General features: G+C 37.9%; 1 protein-coding gene across 1 annotated transcript in view; it reads right to left on the bottom strand.

Moving 5' to 3' along the window:
- The window catches only part of itga8 (integrin, alpha 8), a 114183-nt gene that overhangs the window by 83440 nt on the left and 13785 nt on the right, over window positions 1-16958 (bottom strand). Inside the window, exons 4-11 of the mRNA XM_052144140.1 lie at window positions 16390-16513; window positions 13475-13536; window positions 12507-12552; window positions 7413-7538; window positions 6850-6894; window positions 4550-4593; window positions 3739-3795; window positions 3402-3454 (exon numbers count right to left, since the gene is read on the bottom strand). Of these exons, the coding sequence (XP_052000100.1) occupies window positions 3402-3454; window positions 3739-3795; window positions 4550-4593; window positions 6850-6894; window positions 7413-7538; window positions 12507-12552; window positions 13475-13536; window positions 16390-16513 (557 nt within the window). The remainder of the gene's footprint in view (window positions 1-3401; window positions 3455-3738; window positions 3796-4549; window positions 4594-6849; window positions 6895-7412; window positions 7539-12506; window positions 12553-13474; window positions 13537-16389; window positions 16514-16958) is intronic.

The following is a 16958-nucleotide window of genomic DNA, read 5'->3' on the forward strand; positions in this document are numbered from 1 at the left end:
GTGCAAGTCCCAAACCAGGCAGTGATGCAGCTGCTCAGGATGCTCTCAATAGTCCCTAAATAGAATGTAGTGAGGATGGGGGTTGGGAGATGTGCTTTCCTCAGCCTTCGAAGAAAGTAGAGACGCTGCTGGGCTTTCTTGGTGATAGAGCTGGTGTTGAGGGACCAGGTGAGGTTCTCCGCCAAGTGAACACCAAGGAATTTGGTGCTTTTGACGATCTCCACAGAGGAGCCGTCGATGTTCAGCGGAGTGTGTTCACCTTGTGCTCTCCTAAAGTCAACAACCATCTCTTTTGTTTTGTCGACATTCAGGGACAGGTTGTTGGCTCTACACCAGTTCGTCAGCCGCTGCACCTCCTCTCTGTATGCTGACTCGTTGTTCTTGCTGATGAGACCCACCACGGTCGTGTCATTGCGAACTTGATGATGTGGTTCGAGCTGTGCATTGCTGCATAGTCGTGAGTCAGCAGAGTGAACAGCAGTGGACTGAGCACACAGCCCTGGGGGGCCCCAGTGCTCAGTGTGGTGGTGGTGGAGATGCTGTTCCCGATCCGGACTGACTGAGGTCTCCCAGTCAGGAAGTCCAGGATCCAGTTGCAGAGGGAGGTGTCCAGGCCCAGCAGGTTCAGCTTTCCAATCAGGTGCTGGGGAATGATTGTGTTGAATGCTGAGCTGAAATCTATGAACAGCATTCGAACGTATGAGTCCTTATTGTCTAGGTGGGTGAGGGCCAGATGGAGGGTTGTGGTGATGGCATCGTCTGTTGAACGGTTTGAACGATACGCAAACTGCAGGGGGTCTAGTGAGGGGGGCAGCTGGGTCTTAATCTGCCTCATGACGAGCCTCTCGAAGCACTTCATGATGATGGGTGTAAGTGCGACGGGACGGTAGTCGTTGAGGCAGGACACTGAAGACTTCTTTGGCATGGGGATGATGGTGGTGGCCTTGAAGCACGTTGGAGCGACGGCACTGCTCAGAGAGATGTTGAAGATGTCGGTAAGAACATCTGCTAGCTGGTATGCACATCCTCTGAGCACTCTGCCAGGAATGTTGTCTGGTCCAGCAGCCTTCCGTGGGTTGACTCTACGTAGAGTTTTCCTCACATCTGCCGTGGTAAGACAGAGCACCTGTTCGTTGGGAGGAGGGGTGGACTTCCTCGCCATCACGTCGTTCTGCACTTCAAACCGAGCGTAGAAGTCGTTCAGCGCATCTGGAAGGGAGGCATCTTTGTCACAGGCAACTGATGTTGTCCTGTAGTTGGTGATGGCCTGGATGCCCTGCCACATGCGCCGCGTGTCACCGCTGTCCTGGAAGTGACTGAGGATTCTCTGGGCGTGTGCGCGCTTTGCCTCTCTGATTGCCCATGACAGTTTGGCCCTAGCTGTTCTTAGGGCTGCCTTATCGCCTGCTCTGAAGGCGGAGTCTCGGGACCTCAGCAGCGTGCGCACCTCCGCAGTCATCCACGGCTTCTGGTTGGAGCGTGTGGTGATGGTCTTGGAGAAAGTGACATCATCAATGCACTTGATGCACATCATCAAAGTGAAGGGAAGTGCAGAGAATTGAAGTAAAGAGATGAGAAGAAGAGAAGTGAAGAGATGTGCAGAGAAGTGAAGTGAAAAGAACTGGGAATTTATGAGAAGCAAAGAGACAAGAAGTGAAGAGAAGGGAAGTAGTCGAGAAATGAAGTGAAGAGAAGTGAACTGAAGAGAAGAGAACTGAAGAGAAGATAAGATGTGCCAGTAAGGTTTTGTATCCTTTTTTTTTTATATATACAATTTCCCATCTGGAATACACCGGTATGAGGATAAGGGTCAAGTAAAAACAGAAGACTAATGCATTCATCTAAATCAGTGTTTCCCAGCCTTTTTTCTGCCACGGCACACTTTTTTACGACTAAAAAAATTCTACAGCACACCACTATCCTACATAGGCTAACCATTGTCAATATTTTTCCTTTTCAAGAACTTGTCCATTGTTTTCTGTCTGTCTTTGTAGCTTGTTTACTTGTAGTGTTTGAAATTTGGCTATGCAAAAAAAAAAAAAAAAGAGAGAAAAAAAGTCACATACAGTGCTTGCGTTAGACTTTCTCATTGTCCGTAATTTTGATCGACAGGGTCGTAAAAATTCTGTCACAATCTATTAATACCCGTCATTTTAATTTTAATATTTTAATGATAATAACACATTTAATAGCTTTTATTTTATTTTCACGAGCAGATTATGCATTTATTTATTTATGAAGAGAACAGATGAAAAACAGACACCACACAAAGCAGATTAATGTTTTTTTCTCCGCAGTGACAGCGGACAAAGCAATATTACAAAAAACAAATACGATTAAAATATGAACAAAACACATCCACTTCGACTTAAAGTGGGTGCTCACCTGTGCATAAAGCATCAAGGGAGACTGATGCTGAGGCAATTGTCATTAGATTTTGTGTCTTTGCCTCAGACAGATGACTTCTCGTGGCAGTTTTAATTTGGATCTGGTGGAAGAACCCAGCGTCAAGCATCACATTTCCCGCCACATGACAAGAATTGCAGAAAGCGTCACAGACGGGGCGATTTTACGAGTTTGCCATGTAAAAAAAGCAGGAGGTGAGCACAATAAACATTGAAAACATGTATTTGGAAGAGAGAGAAAAAAGCTTGCAGTTGCTTTGATAGCAGAAAGTAATAAAATGACAAATTTATGTTTAGGTCCAAGCATTTTCTTGGTGAATTTAAATTAGTTCAATAACTGGGGACTCTGATATATGTAAACGATAAGATAATATTTAATTAAAAGAAATTATGGACAGTTTTTAAATATATCTTGTTGCCTAGTACTCTCAAAGACATTATTCGTGAAGCAAAATCATGTGTGTGAAAAAAACTTGTGACGTCACTTCATAGACTTCAGTGTATTCTGCAGCGCTGACGCGAGTCATGTGAAAGACACTTAACGCATATCAATATCACTCACTTTTGCACATTATTGATTTTCACAATCACAAAAGTGATGATTATGGTTTCAAAATGGAGAATTTCTCCGAAAGGTGAGGAGTTTGGATCCCTGAAATTATTATTTTTTTTTTTCATGCATTTAATTATTTTGTGGAATTTGATAATTTTCCATGGCACACCTGACAGTGGTTGGGAAACATCCTACAGCATGAGCTGGTAAACTTGATTAGCTCATAACAAATCATGAGTCTCGTTTCAGCAGACAGACTGGGATGAACACACAATAGCAAATGGCAGCGAAACTGTAATGCTCTTTTTCTTTTCAGATTTCAGAATTACTAATTTGCTCCATCTTTTGCATAAAATAACATTTTACTAAATAATTCATCTTACAAGTCATTGGACATTGATTCAGTTTATCTTTCATGTTATTGGACATGGAAGTCAACTTACCCATCTCCATTTAGATCAGTCACAGCAACAGTGTATCCAAAATAGGAGGCCATCTGCGAGAAACAATCATGCATGAAATCAAATGAAATCTATATCAAATTAGAAACATGAGGCGAGAGATGGAACACATGCAAAGTGAAACATTTTCTGTTGATTTGGAATGCATTATGCAGTCAAATTAAATGCGGTCAAATGGTCAAATGAAAGATAAAATTAATATCTCACAGCACACCAGATTATTGAGATTATATAAACAACTTTTAAAATCAATAGCAGATTGAAGCTAATGAACAAAGGTTATGTTTCTGTAATTTACAAATGTCAGGCAGTAATTCACCTGCTCCCCGGAGAAATTCTGAATGAATGTCAGATTTGTTGCATTGATCACAGCCACCTAAAAAAGTAGAAAAGTATGATTATATTGCTCATAAAGCATTGCTTTCAATTATGATAGATTGTCATGTATCTGGAGACTTTATCTGGATTTGTGATGTACTGTAGGACTTGTGCATCTGACCACATTACTGTCCTCCACCCCAAAGAAAAGTGATTGTTCTCATGTTATGCATTTAGCATTCTAATAATTAGAGACAGAATAATGTTAGTGGATGTTTTATGTGGCATCTATGATTGAGAAAATCATACAAATCATTGTAAATCAAACAAAGCCAAATGCTGTATGGTTATTACTCAAGAACATACCATGCAGTGAGAAAATAGACACAAATTCACTGTCTAATTTAGAAACCACCCATCCAGCTGCCTATGTTTCTGTTTAACACCCCGGCTTTATAGACGGTACAGCACTAATTGGGAATTCCAATTAGATTCTCATCTGGATGTGTGAGACTTCAAATCACATCCAGATGAGAATCTCACATCCACTTATACATATACATGTCTATAAGTGACATTTTACTTTTACCAGAATATGCAATACGGCATCTAGCTTGCACTAGTTTATTTTTAAAAAGTAGCTTCAATTTTAGAGCTACACATGGCTGTTTTCCTTTGTAAGTAATGACTAACCTCTTGAACGCTTCTCAAATTTTCCCTTCCCCCTTGAACTTTACCTCTGACCTCTCACTACTGATTTTACTATGACAAAAAGACAGGAAATCAAGACTGTTTAAAGATGGTATACTTACATAACCAAAGTTCTGTGCTCCTCGAGGTACCCCTGCTACCAGTTCTGCGTAAAAAGACATAGGAGAGTCACTCACACACATAAGCACCTGAGATATGTACATATGTGTCAGCAGGTTTATGAAATTTGAGAATAGCACAAATAGAGTTTGAAGAAAAAAAAATTTGAGAACAATAATAAAAATAAATGTTTCCTGTCTTAAGTGTTTGTATGTAACTAAATATCCAGTAATGTATATACATGCACATAATGTATACACGACCACTTATCTGTGGCATCTTAAGGTAAACAGTGAAGTGAAAGCTGTGATTTTTGTAAATCTTCTCTGTCAACATCATGTCACTCACTCATTTAATATAAACATTTAGAAGAGAGTGCCCGAGAGGTGAAAGACAGCTAGAGAAAGAGGGAGAGTGAGAAAGATTGTCAGGGGTCTGATGGATGATCTTGGAGACAGGGATGTGGTGGGAGTGTTTGCTGTAGTCTGTCAGATCTCAGTCCCACCCACCAAGATCGCAGAGAGAAAGTACAAAAAAACAGTACACAATTGTGCATCTTTTTTGCTTGTCAAAAGCTCTCAGATTCCCAGAGACCCATCACAGCGTAGTCGCAACCAAATCCCAACAAACTATTCCAAATTTCCCGCCTTTCTCAACCACAAAGTGCACCACAGCAAGAGCCCAATTATGAAACCCTGACACAGAGGGATCAGCATGTCTCTCCTCTCTGAATTCACCACTAATCCAGACCAGATAGAAGATGTGTGTAATGAGAGAGAGAGAGAGAGAGAGAGAAAGAGAGAGAGCAAAGATGGTGCAGTTTGAGGGATAGGTATGGTGATGACTGCTTGTGAACGAGTTTGTGTGGGTGTACGGATGTGTTTGTGTGTCTGAAAGGGATGACAGACTGCAGACGGGCTGTTTGTCATTGGGTGGCAATTCAGTGACAGAATACTGTGAGGACTCTATAATTTTGGTCTGAGGCTGAAGGGTCCGATCAAAGCTTAGTAGGCAACAGATCCCCCACAACAACCACACACAGAGACAAAACTTACTCTCATATGGTTATATTCATCCATAGACTTACAAACTCTACATAAAAGGCACAACACAAACTCTTCAAAGACAAAACACCAAATATTCGAATGACAGCACAATTGCCATAAATGTGCAACACAAACTCTAGACACATCACAAACTTTGCAAAGACATAACAAAAACTCTATAAAGGTGCAACATAAACTCTAGACACTATACAAACTATGAAAGGCACAAAACAAACTCTAAAGCCCGAAGTATACTTGGGTTGTCTGCACTGCTATAAGCTCCGTTCACAGATTTTCTCGACATGCACACAGTCCTCATCTGTGCACATCATTGACACATTTGCCAGCCATTGACTGTACTAAAAGAGTATCACAAAGCGGTCGTAGTGTGCATGTGATGAACATGTTCATATTCGCTCATGGTCAAAAGAGTATACTTTGAAAGGCAACGCGGTCGACGGGGCGCCATCCGATCCGGAACGCAGAAATTTTATATACCCCTGCCCTAAAAAAGACAGCAGATACTCTTAAAGACACCACATAAACTCTGCAAAAGACAACACAAAAGTCACAACAGAAACTCCATGTAAGACACACCACAGCACAGCACAGCACAACACAACACAAATTCTACAAAAGACACAACACACCAAATGACACAGTACATAATCTGCAAAAGACACAACACAAATTTTACAATGGCCAAACATAAACTTTGAAAGAAACAACTGAACAAACTATACAAAAGACACAACACAAACTACAAAAGACACAACACAAGCACTACGAAAGACAACACAAACTCTACAAAAGACACAACACAAATTCGACAAAGAGGCAACACAAACTGCAAAAGACAAAACAAAGTCTACAACAGACACAACACAAAGTCTACAAAGACACAACACAAAGGCTTAACACAAAGAACAGACCACTGTTATTGTGTGTGAGAAAGGTCAGCTACCCAAACGGAGCATGACAGGACCCGACAAACGAGTCAGGTTTGGATTTGTAATTAATAAATCACTTTTTTATTTTTTATTTTACTTGCTATGCACAGACCTGCACACAGGAAAATAGACAGACAATAATAAGAGCACGATACATTTTGGGTTTGGATTCAGTTTTTATTATTTACAAAACGTTGTCTATTCCAAAGGTTAAATGAATTGCAGTTCAGAGAGACACTTCATCCAAGACTATGCTCAATCTGTGTGTGGGAAACCATGTGTATGTAACAAGGTTAAAGGTCTCACCTTGCTCCGAGTCACCTGTGAACTCTCCAACAGCTACAGAGTATCCTACCAGGCAAAGAAAAAAATAAATAAATCTCTTTAGACTTTACAGTAAGGAAAAACTAAATTAGCTGACTAAAGTGGGTCAATTTAAAAATTATGTTACTCAAGTTGGTTTTATGTCTTGTCATTTTATAATCGATTGCACATTATCATGACAGTCCAGCTGTGATGAAGATTACTTACATGATGGAAAAAGTGAGGTCAAAGTGTGTATTTAAAGTATATTTTCTGTGTGTGTGTGTGCGTGCGTGCGTGCGTGCGTGTGTGTGTTTTGGGGTCCACATTTCCAGATGGAAATGTTATCAGTAGGCACAAACTCAGCCCCAAACTGAGCAATGGTACATGGGGTGAAGGTTACCTTAACATCCAAAAAAAAGCTTGTGTGCTCATGTGCGCGTGTGTTTATTCATTTGGCTGAGGGCCGGTTTCCCTGATCCAAAAACAGAGCCTCAAGCAAATCACTGGTGTCCCATAAAGTACATTTACTTTTCAAAAGCGAACACACATAGGGCCTCACTTACCTAGGTAACTGTCATCATATGCGTCTGATGCAGCCACAGTCTGTTTCTCTCCCTGAACTTTGCGCAGGATGGTTTTCAAAGAATAGCCATTCAATATCTCTGCAACTCCTGCAGTGACCACTTGACCTAAACACACACACAAACATATCACTTGACACATGTCTAGCACTGCTTCAAAATTTTAAAATGTGAGAAAAATATTCCTGTGATGAGGAAGAGGGCGTGGCCGCGCCAAGTTGCCTAATCAGCAGGAGAGAGATAAAGGAGGAGCCGGGGATGCCAGAGGGAGAGAGACACACACGGCTGCTGTGTGTATGCATGTGTCTGAGTTTTATGTAACGTTTAAGTTCTTTTGAGTCATTAAAGTTTACGTTGATTGCTCAGCCGGTTCCCGCTTTCTACTTTCCCATCCTTGAACCGTGTTACAATTCCTAAAAGGAAAACATTGATCTCCTTGGAATCCATTAATAGGAAAGTTTTTACACAGTGGGACATGTCAGATGATTTAATTAGTTTAATGATTTTGTGTGCATGATTTGTGTGCAATTCAAAGATATTAAATAATGGAGGCAGTCGAGTTAGTACATCTGAATGATGTAACAAAAAGTGGCTTATAAAAGTAAATATACTTTTATTTTTATTTTCTTATCACTGAAAATAAAACAATCACTGGCCTACAGTCCACAACAATCCATTTTGCCAATCCAACAATTTTGTCAGTCTGTCCAAGGTAGACTAGGGGCCGTTCACACAGAATGCATTCTGGTGTTCTGTTCGAACTATTTTTTAATCGTTGGTCCATGTACAAATGCAGACAGATGTCTTTGACCAAATCCCTTTTTACAGAATTTACATACAGTTCAGAGGGCAAGATTAAGTGTGTTCATTTTTAGTATGCTACTTTTTATATAATTAAATGTACTAAATTAGTTTTGGCCTGAGGAGAAGAGGCTTCAATCTGAAGAACTTTCAAAGGCAACATCAAAATTCAGCAGAACCAGGAGTGAAGGATCTTTCAAAGGGGGCATAGACCCTCTGCATCACAAGCTGTGTCAGAAGCTATATGTAATGTTTTTACAGCATTCAGAATGTATCATATGCTACTGCATCTATTTACTGGGCAATAACTATGGAGGACAATACCTGCAAAAATAATAATACATAAATAAATGTAATAAGAATATAAATAAAGGAATAAATGTCTTGATAAAACAAATATAATTAGTTTTTAATGAAAGTTATCCTGAATTTATTTTTGTAGACTTTTTTCCTTTATTATTATCTCTTTTTATTTTTATTCTTTAAAACTTTTTTTATTCTTTAATTTTTCATTATTATTTATGCATTAATATATTTTTATATTTATTTATTCCCACCTGTATTTATTTCCATATTTAAATAGTCCCACATGTATTTATTTTTATATTTATTCTTATATTTCTGTCTCTTGTATGATAATTATGTGGGCTGGTCCTTGGTTTATCGTAGATAGAAGCCTGTGCTCGATTACTCTTGACTTGTTTTGATGTGACGTTAGGTCATAGCCATATCGTGTAAACTATAGCTATTTGTGGGGCTAAAAACATAAGAGCTTAAGTCAATCCAAGATCTATTGGTTATACTACAATCACAAAATAAATGGGGAACCGTTTCTTCAACAAAACCACAAAATGAGCAAAAAAAAAAAAAAACTCTTTAATTCATAAATTATATGATTTAACCTTATGCCTTTCTTTTTTTTCGGTGTATATAACTTCATATTTTGATGTCCGAAAATCCATAATATTGTTTTCTGTTGTTATGATTGTTCATTGTAAAAGATACAACCATGCTTCATTTCCCTGATCATTTATTTATGCATGTATGCATGTATAAGTTCTGCAATAAAAAAAAAATCTATAGCTGATGCTTCACATATATCTAGAGAGTTGCGCAACTTAGCGAATGAAGTCGATAACCACACATCAAATGACTATGTTTCATTTAGAGTAGAGGTGCTTATTGATGGTTTAGGAGAGCTGTAGGCCAGTATTTATGTCGAAGGACCTCCTGGATTGTTAGACTCTCTGCAAAACTTTTCCCTGCATATTCTAAATCTGTGCGAGTCAGAGGGTGCTAAGATGGGACGTCCATCTTATTTGCTTTCGATAAGTACTATTGAGCGCTCAACCAATGATGCACTGGAGCTACGCAAGTACCGCCTCCCTCTTTTCCATGTTGCACACAGAAAAGTACAAATAAATATATGTATAAATAAATAAATATATATGAGAATATATAAATATGGAAATAAATATATGTGGGAATAAATAATGACCACAAATAAAAATTAAAACAATGCAAAATAAATGAATAAATAAAAAAGGTAAAAATAAAATATAGAAAATAAAAGGAACAAAGTCATACAATAATAAATTCAGGAATACATTTTATTAAAAACTAATATTTGTTTTATCAAGACATTTATTCCTTTATTTTTTTTTTTGTATTATTACATTTATTTATTTATTATTTTTGTAGGTTTGGGCCTCCATAAATAACATGAGCTCTGAGGAAAATGACAGAAAAAACAGAGCAAGAGTGAGGGAGAGAGATATTTTCTCTGTTTTTGTTGTTCAAGTTCAATGCACGCATTATTCTCTTTTACTACCAAGTCTGCAGCTTGACCTGGACCCCAACAATTAATCTCTCTTAATGTGTGTATTCAGCAGTGTGTAACTGGGTCTATGTGTACTTGTTCATCTATTAACCTGCATTTCTTTCCTGAATTTTGTGGACACACACATAACATGTGGGTAAAACCACTTTTCCTCCTCACAGAAATCTGTTGTCTTTTATCAAAACAAAGTAATGAAGGGTTGAGGTTAAGATGGTCAAGATGGACGGAGTGTGGGAAAATGAGGAGAGAAGAGAAAGCAAGTGGCAGGTCATACATAATTTTTAAAGCCTCTGTATTTGTTCACAGCATGAATGTTCAAAAAAAAAAATATTTTTATTGCATGTTCAATTTAGCTAATTTAAATGAGAAATGCAACAATTCTTGAACATTCTGTCACAACTAAATTTGATTATGTGCAATCAATTTAAATTTATAAAGTTGAGATTTACTTTATCCATTTGCATTGGGACTACATAAACATATAATAAGGAGATTGATTCAAGCACTAATTATTATAACATAGTTTGTAAATGCAATTTTGTACAGGTTTAATTTGACTGCACATGAAAAAAGTGATGTGAAACCCAGTAACGACAGTATTTATTAATGGCTGGAACTCTAAGTTGAGTCTGTGGGGGGTCTCAATATTGCCCTTATCTGTATGCATGCCTTAAAGCATACACTGCCCACATTCAACTGCAATTACACAACAAATCAACATCTATCATTGTGCTAACCCAAATGAAAACACAAACACACACACACACATATACATCCGGCCACAAAATATTTAGCTGTGCCTCATTTAGTAGTAATAAAAGGAAGTTCAAGCCCATGTCACACATTTTTTAGTTATTAAGAAGAGGAATGTCCTCTCTCACTCGGTCTATAAAGGAAAGGTCCTTCTACATGCAACGGCATACTTATGGCAAAGTGCTTCTTCCTTCTTCGCTCAGAGACGTAAAGAAGTTTGAAAAAGCTGAACAAAGACTGTTTGCAAACATTCAGACACCGGCCGCAACACTGTGGGTGGTGTTTAGAGGAGCATTTAAATATGAGGATGAACAAGACCACATGTAAAATCTTAACTAATGTGACATTAAAATGTGTTATCAATGACTTCATGCCTCATTCTGAGTAGAACTCACACAATATCAGTAAAAGTAGCTGTTTTAACCACTCGATAATGATATAAAGTAATAAACGCAGTAGATAATGTGTAATTTGTCATGTTTACATTCTACATTCATGGTGCTAATGCACTAACATGCTATTCATGGCCATAATATGAGCTGGTAACCCTCTGTTATTGTAATTTATGATGATACTGATACAACTGCAAAGATGGGTGTCCATGAGTGTTAATGGACAGAATACAGACAAAAGAATGATGTAACAGAGGCACACCTTACTATGGGCAGATGTGAAAATACATTTTGCTGCAGAAGGAATCATGAAGCAGCTTATCAAATAACACAGTGAATGTGCATTTAAGATTATTTGAGAGGATTTGATTCCTTTTGAAGACTAATTAAACAAAGAAATTGCATGACATGTACTTGGAAAATATCTCTTTGCGAACGAAGAGGAAAGCTTGCATCAGTTCGCTAATAACTATGTTCAGTCAGTTAAGATCAGTCAACATGAATACACCGGTGTGCAATGTAACTGAAAAATCTGTTGGCCTCAAAGTAGGTGGAGGTCCAGGTCAGACCTAACAATGATCTGGACCAGTATCAGTGAGGTGTTTAGGAACCTGTACAAAGTTTTTATGAAAGTTCACCCAGGGCAGCCGTTATGAACCACCGAAACAATCTTAAAAACACAATCTTTTAGGCCAGATTTTGCTTGAAATTATGTCACACCCATTGTTAATCTGCCAATTTGGTACAGAACAGCCGGTGTCAACAAAACAATATATATATATATATATATATATATATATATATATATATATATATATATATAGGCTGATTAATTGCCCAGTCTGATATATGATTTCAGCTTTTATGCTGAGCCAACAATAAAGCCACTGGCCAGAAAAGGCAGCTCATTGACCACTTTCTGTCTCTTATTTTCAAAGACACTATACAACTACTGTTTCCATATACCCATCACTGATAAGTGAATTGTGACAATACTTCACTGAGGAGTGAGCACTGAGCTCTGATTGGCTAAGCAGACTCAACTATGAAACCCCTAAAACAGATCATCTCTGAATATTTTGTTAACGTGGCTCAAGGGAGGTGACGTGTCATCTATCTGTTATACTGCTCAGAAGGTAGAGGAAGGATCATGTTGGTCATTCTGTGGAAAGCTGAGATTATTAGGGTCCTGTGAGACAGTTTGGGAAATGAGAGTCTAGTATCTGCCAGTCAGTTAAAGACTCTGTAGAAGGATGGAATTATAGAAAAGTCTAATTAAAGAAATGTTACCTTGCCAGTAGAAACTCCCTGGTCCTCCCACAACCAGAGTCCCTTCCTAAGATAAAAAGAAAAAAAATATATAGAGTGAAGAAATAAGATCAAGAACTAAAATATGTCTTTGAGTGTTTTATGTCCTGTTACATCTTTTAAATAATACACCGCACAGATTCAATGTTATTGTTTGTGTCTGTGTATGTGTGAACAATTAGATATGTTAGATAAACTCTAAATAAAGTGGTAAGTTTTAAACACGTAAAAACTGTATCCCCCCTCCCCCCATTTTGGCCTGCCCCTCCTCCAAAATCTTGACTTGAATACAAAAACAATGTCTGTCATAATTTTGACATAATTTGTAAACATTTAGTAAAAATGTGCTTGTATTATTATTTATTATTATTATTATATTACATAATACTTATTCAATGTAATTTAATTATTACAAAAATGTATTATTAATTAATTTTTGTTATAGTTATTTAAATATTTAACAAATTTGTATTACCATAAACATTATTCTGTTGAGTACTGAATATTCAGAGAAATTATTTAGAAAAGAAGACATTTTTAAGAGTTTCAGGCCCTATATTGTACCCTATTCATGGAACGTGCAGGGTACTGTTTATTTTTTTTACCATAAGAGTATTAGAGAGACATGAAAAAGGAAAAAGGAAAAAGGGAAACAGCCCCTTCCTGATTTCTGTCCTGACTGGCTGTGACAAAAGGTTGTAGGGTCAAAGTGACATATCTGTCTCCAGCCTCTCTCTCTCTCTATTTCTCTTTATCCCTCTGTCCTCAGTCTAACCTTTAAACTCACCCCTCTCTCTGCTCTACTCACTGAGTTCATTGCGTATAGAGAAGAGAGCAAGAATTAGGAAATAACCCTTTGTGTGTTTCTTTTTACTCCCTTTTTGACATTAGTCCCCATCTCTAAACTGCAAACACATACATACACACAGATGAGGAGAGGGATTTATTACCTTAGTAAAGTCAACACTGAAGCCTGCTTGGCAGAAGCCCTGTCCTTCGGGGTCCGGGTTATCTACAGAGTTTAGAACAGTCTCAGTTATACAAAAGTGATTAAGATAAGATTTAACATATTGAGTTCCTGAACCTCGGAAACATCTATGAAATACTAGTGTAAATAGAGCTTATGCAAGTTAATAAGTAAACTGCATGCTGTGTACAGTATTTGTGTGGCAGTAATGCAAAGTAGAGTCAGTTCAGGTAAATCGTGCCACTTTTTGGTCCAAATTACCTAAAATCCACCCAAATGTATATTAAGTTCTCTGTGTTATAAGTTCTATGTGTTCACAAGTATGTTGCTACAGTATATCCTCTTATGTACAGTTGAGACCATTGTGCATGTGAATATGGGTATATTTGTGCTAGAGTATAATTGGTAACCACTTAAAACGTCATTTGTAGGTCCTGGAAAAAAAAAATCTTGCCAAATTAAGTTACAGTGGCAAGAATTGGAATTACCCACATTTATGTATAAATTTGTTACAATAATGAACAAACACAACCTGTTTGAACTAATAACACACACACACACACACACACACACACACACACACACACACATTTTTATATTGCTCTTGTATATATTAAATACATATTCACTGTGTGGGTTGGAAAAAGTATATGAACCCCTAGGCCAATGACATCAACAAATGCAAATGAAGCTGAAATATAGTCAGGATTTGGCAAACCTGGCATCTAATTAATGAAACGAGATTGAAGGTGTGGGTTGGAGCTACTTTGACTTATAAAAAGCACTCCAACATTTTGAGTTTCAAATTCACAAGAAGCATCTGCTGACGTGGACCATGCCTCACAAAAAAAAGAGATCTCAGAAGACCTACGACTAAAAATTATTGGTTTACATAATGCTGGAATAAAGTTTATAAAGTTTTCTTGAAGAGCTTAGATATTTATCTGTTCACAGTTAGACAAACTGTCTATAAATGGAGACGATTTAGTACTGTGGATGCTCTCCCTAGAAGTGGCCGTCCAGCCATGATGACTCAAAGGGCATAACACAGAATGCTAAATGAGGTAAAAAGAGCCCTAGAGTGACAGCTAAAGCCTTGAGGGATCACTGGATCTGGTTATCATCTATGTACATGAGTCTACTATACAGAAATCCATGGCAGGACACCACAAAGGAAGCCGCTGCTTCAAAAACATTGCTTCAAGCCTGAAGTTTGCCAAAGACCATCTTGACACTCCACAATGCTACTGGAAAAATGTTTGGTGGAGGGAGCATTAGGATGTGTAAGGGTTCACTTACTTTTTCTACCGCACTGTAAATGTTTAATGAGATTTGTTCAATAAAGATATGAAATATTATAATTTTATGTGTGTTGTTAGCTTAAGCACACACTTTGATGAATATGAGATCACATCTTATGATGAAGATGAGATCAAATGTTTTGACCAGTTAATGAGGAAAACCAGCTAATTCCAAAAGGTTCACAAACTTATTCTTGCCACTGTATAACCCTTTTCCTAACCCCAGTTCTAAAATCTGAGAGCAATTATAGGCTTATAAGAATGCTGTTCAAACCCTAACCCAAGCCTAATCATAAAATCTGATTAGACCAACATGGATGTTGATCCAGTAACATGTTCTAGTTGCCGATATCACAGTAAGCAGCTGTTCCTGTAATATGATGTACAGTAAGTTGCATCCTGTGTGTGTTGATATAATGTCATAGAGTGGGGGCCCGAAGCTCAAGGTGAGGAGAGTTACATAACATCAACACCAATCCCAACATCTGCAACACAGCATGTGCCTTGGTATACTGTTCAATCAACTCACATTCACTCTCCCTTCTCTATTGCCATCCCAGTTTCTTTTCTTTCACTCTTCCCTAGCGTCTCATTTGTGACTTCTCATTTCTCAAATGTTTTTGGCCCTACTGCATTTGAAAATGTGTGTGTATGTGTAGTCAAAAGCTCTAAAACACATACTTTGTTTTATTATTTATTAAACAAATATAATAGGCCTGCTATAACACAATATCTGTAGATGGAAGCTTTTCGATAACAAAATATTCTGGCTTGGCCGTGTGCCCTGAAGATTTTTTCCATCTGGCCCACATGTCGATGAAGCTGAATAGCCCTGCATTACATGTTTCATTGAGTGTGTCCATTTCATAGTGATCACAATGTCCACATTGAGCAACCTTGGCAGGATGCTTTGCTGACATGCCAGGCAGACGGTTGGTACTTGATATTGTTTGACAGAGTAAGGATCGTAATTCACAGCCATTATGAGCTCATATATCATACAATTATTTCCCCTCTAAAAACATTAGGCACAGATATCATCATTCATACATACATATATACTGCTTCACCCTATACTAACTGTTAATACAGATCTGTCTCTATGTGGGTAAGTGTGTGTTATGTACTCCCTGGTGATGTCTGGAGAGGTTCATTTAGTGCGTAATGTGTGAATCAGATATAATGCCAACAAATCATAGTAAATTAATCAGCATTCCCCATAACTGTGAATTTAAACCTCAAAGCAAAGGAAATAAGTAGGAAATTACATCAAAACAAACGTGAGCTTCCCTTTGATCTCTGTTTACAGCAAGGCATATGATAGCCATGGCAACTAGCCCAGCTGGGCAATCTGAAAAGCAGCGACCGTGTCTGTGAATCGGTGCAGAAAACATAATGGGACTGTGTCCTGGCTCTAAATACTACAAAAATGTACATGTGCAAAAGTTATCCAACAAAATATATTCTACTAAATATGTTATAGCAAGCATAGTGAAGCTTAAATATTTTCTTTTCAGTCAGCAAGTAAGTAACTGCATGCTCACTGGTTTTGTGTGACTATTTGTTTGTGTATGTTTGTGTACATGTTGATACTCACTGGTTCTACAAGGTGAATACTCAGCAAAGGCACTGAAGTTCTGCACTGCCACATAACATGTTCCCACTGGATCCATCTCACTGCTGACCTTCACAGTCCTCCAGTGATAGAGTGGAGCACACACCTGCAGAAACAGACACAAAATTTAAATGTAACTAACAGCACTGAGAGAGGAATTGGCTCCTCTATCTGAAATTTTATAAAATGATGAGGATGCTCCTGAGAGAAGAGCAGTTGTGGAGGGAAGAGGCAGAAGCAGAGGACAGAGAAAAGAAATCTGGAGCTGCTTCGTGTACTTTCTAAATAAATGCATTTAAAAAAATTAAGAGTGTTTCAGTATTTGAAGAACAAGACACATTGGGCATTGCAGCTCCCCCTCATGTAATAAATCTGGCCAAAAAAACTTTACCAAGGAAGTTTCTTTACTTTTACATGACCTTTCCAGATGTTTAATGAAAAAAAAAAAAAAAGGAAAAAGCTTTCAAATTCTTTCTGATTCACTAAAGAATCCATCAGAATGGTTTGCGAACCAGATTGACTAATCAATTGAAAAGAACTGACTCACTCAT

Source organism: Xyrauchen texanus, chromosome 15 (genome assembly GCF_025860055.1).
Source record: "Xyrauchen texanus isolate HMW12.3.18 chromosome 15, RBS_HiC_50CHRs, whole genome shotgun sequence".
In the NCBI taxonomy this organism is placed as follows: Eukaryota; Metazoa; Chordata; class Actinopteri; order Cypriniformes; family Catostomidae; genus Xyrauchen; species Xyrauchen texanus.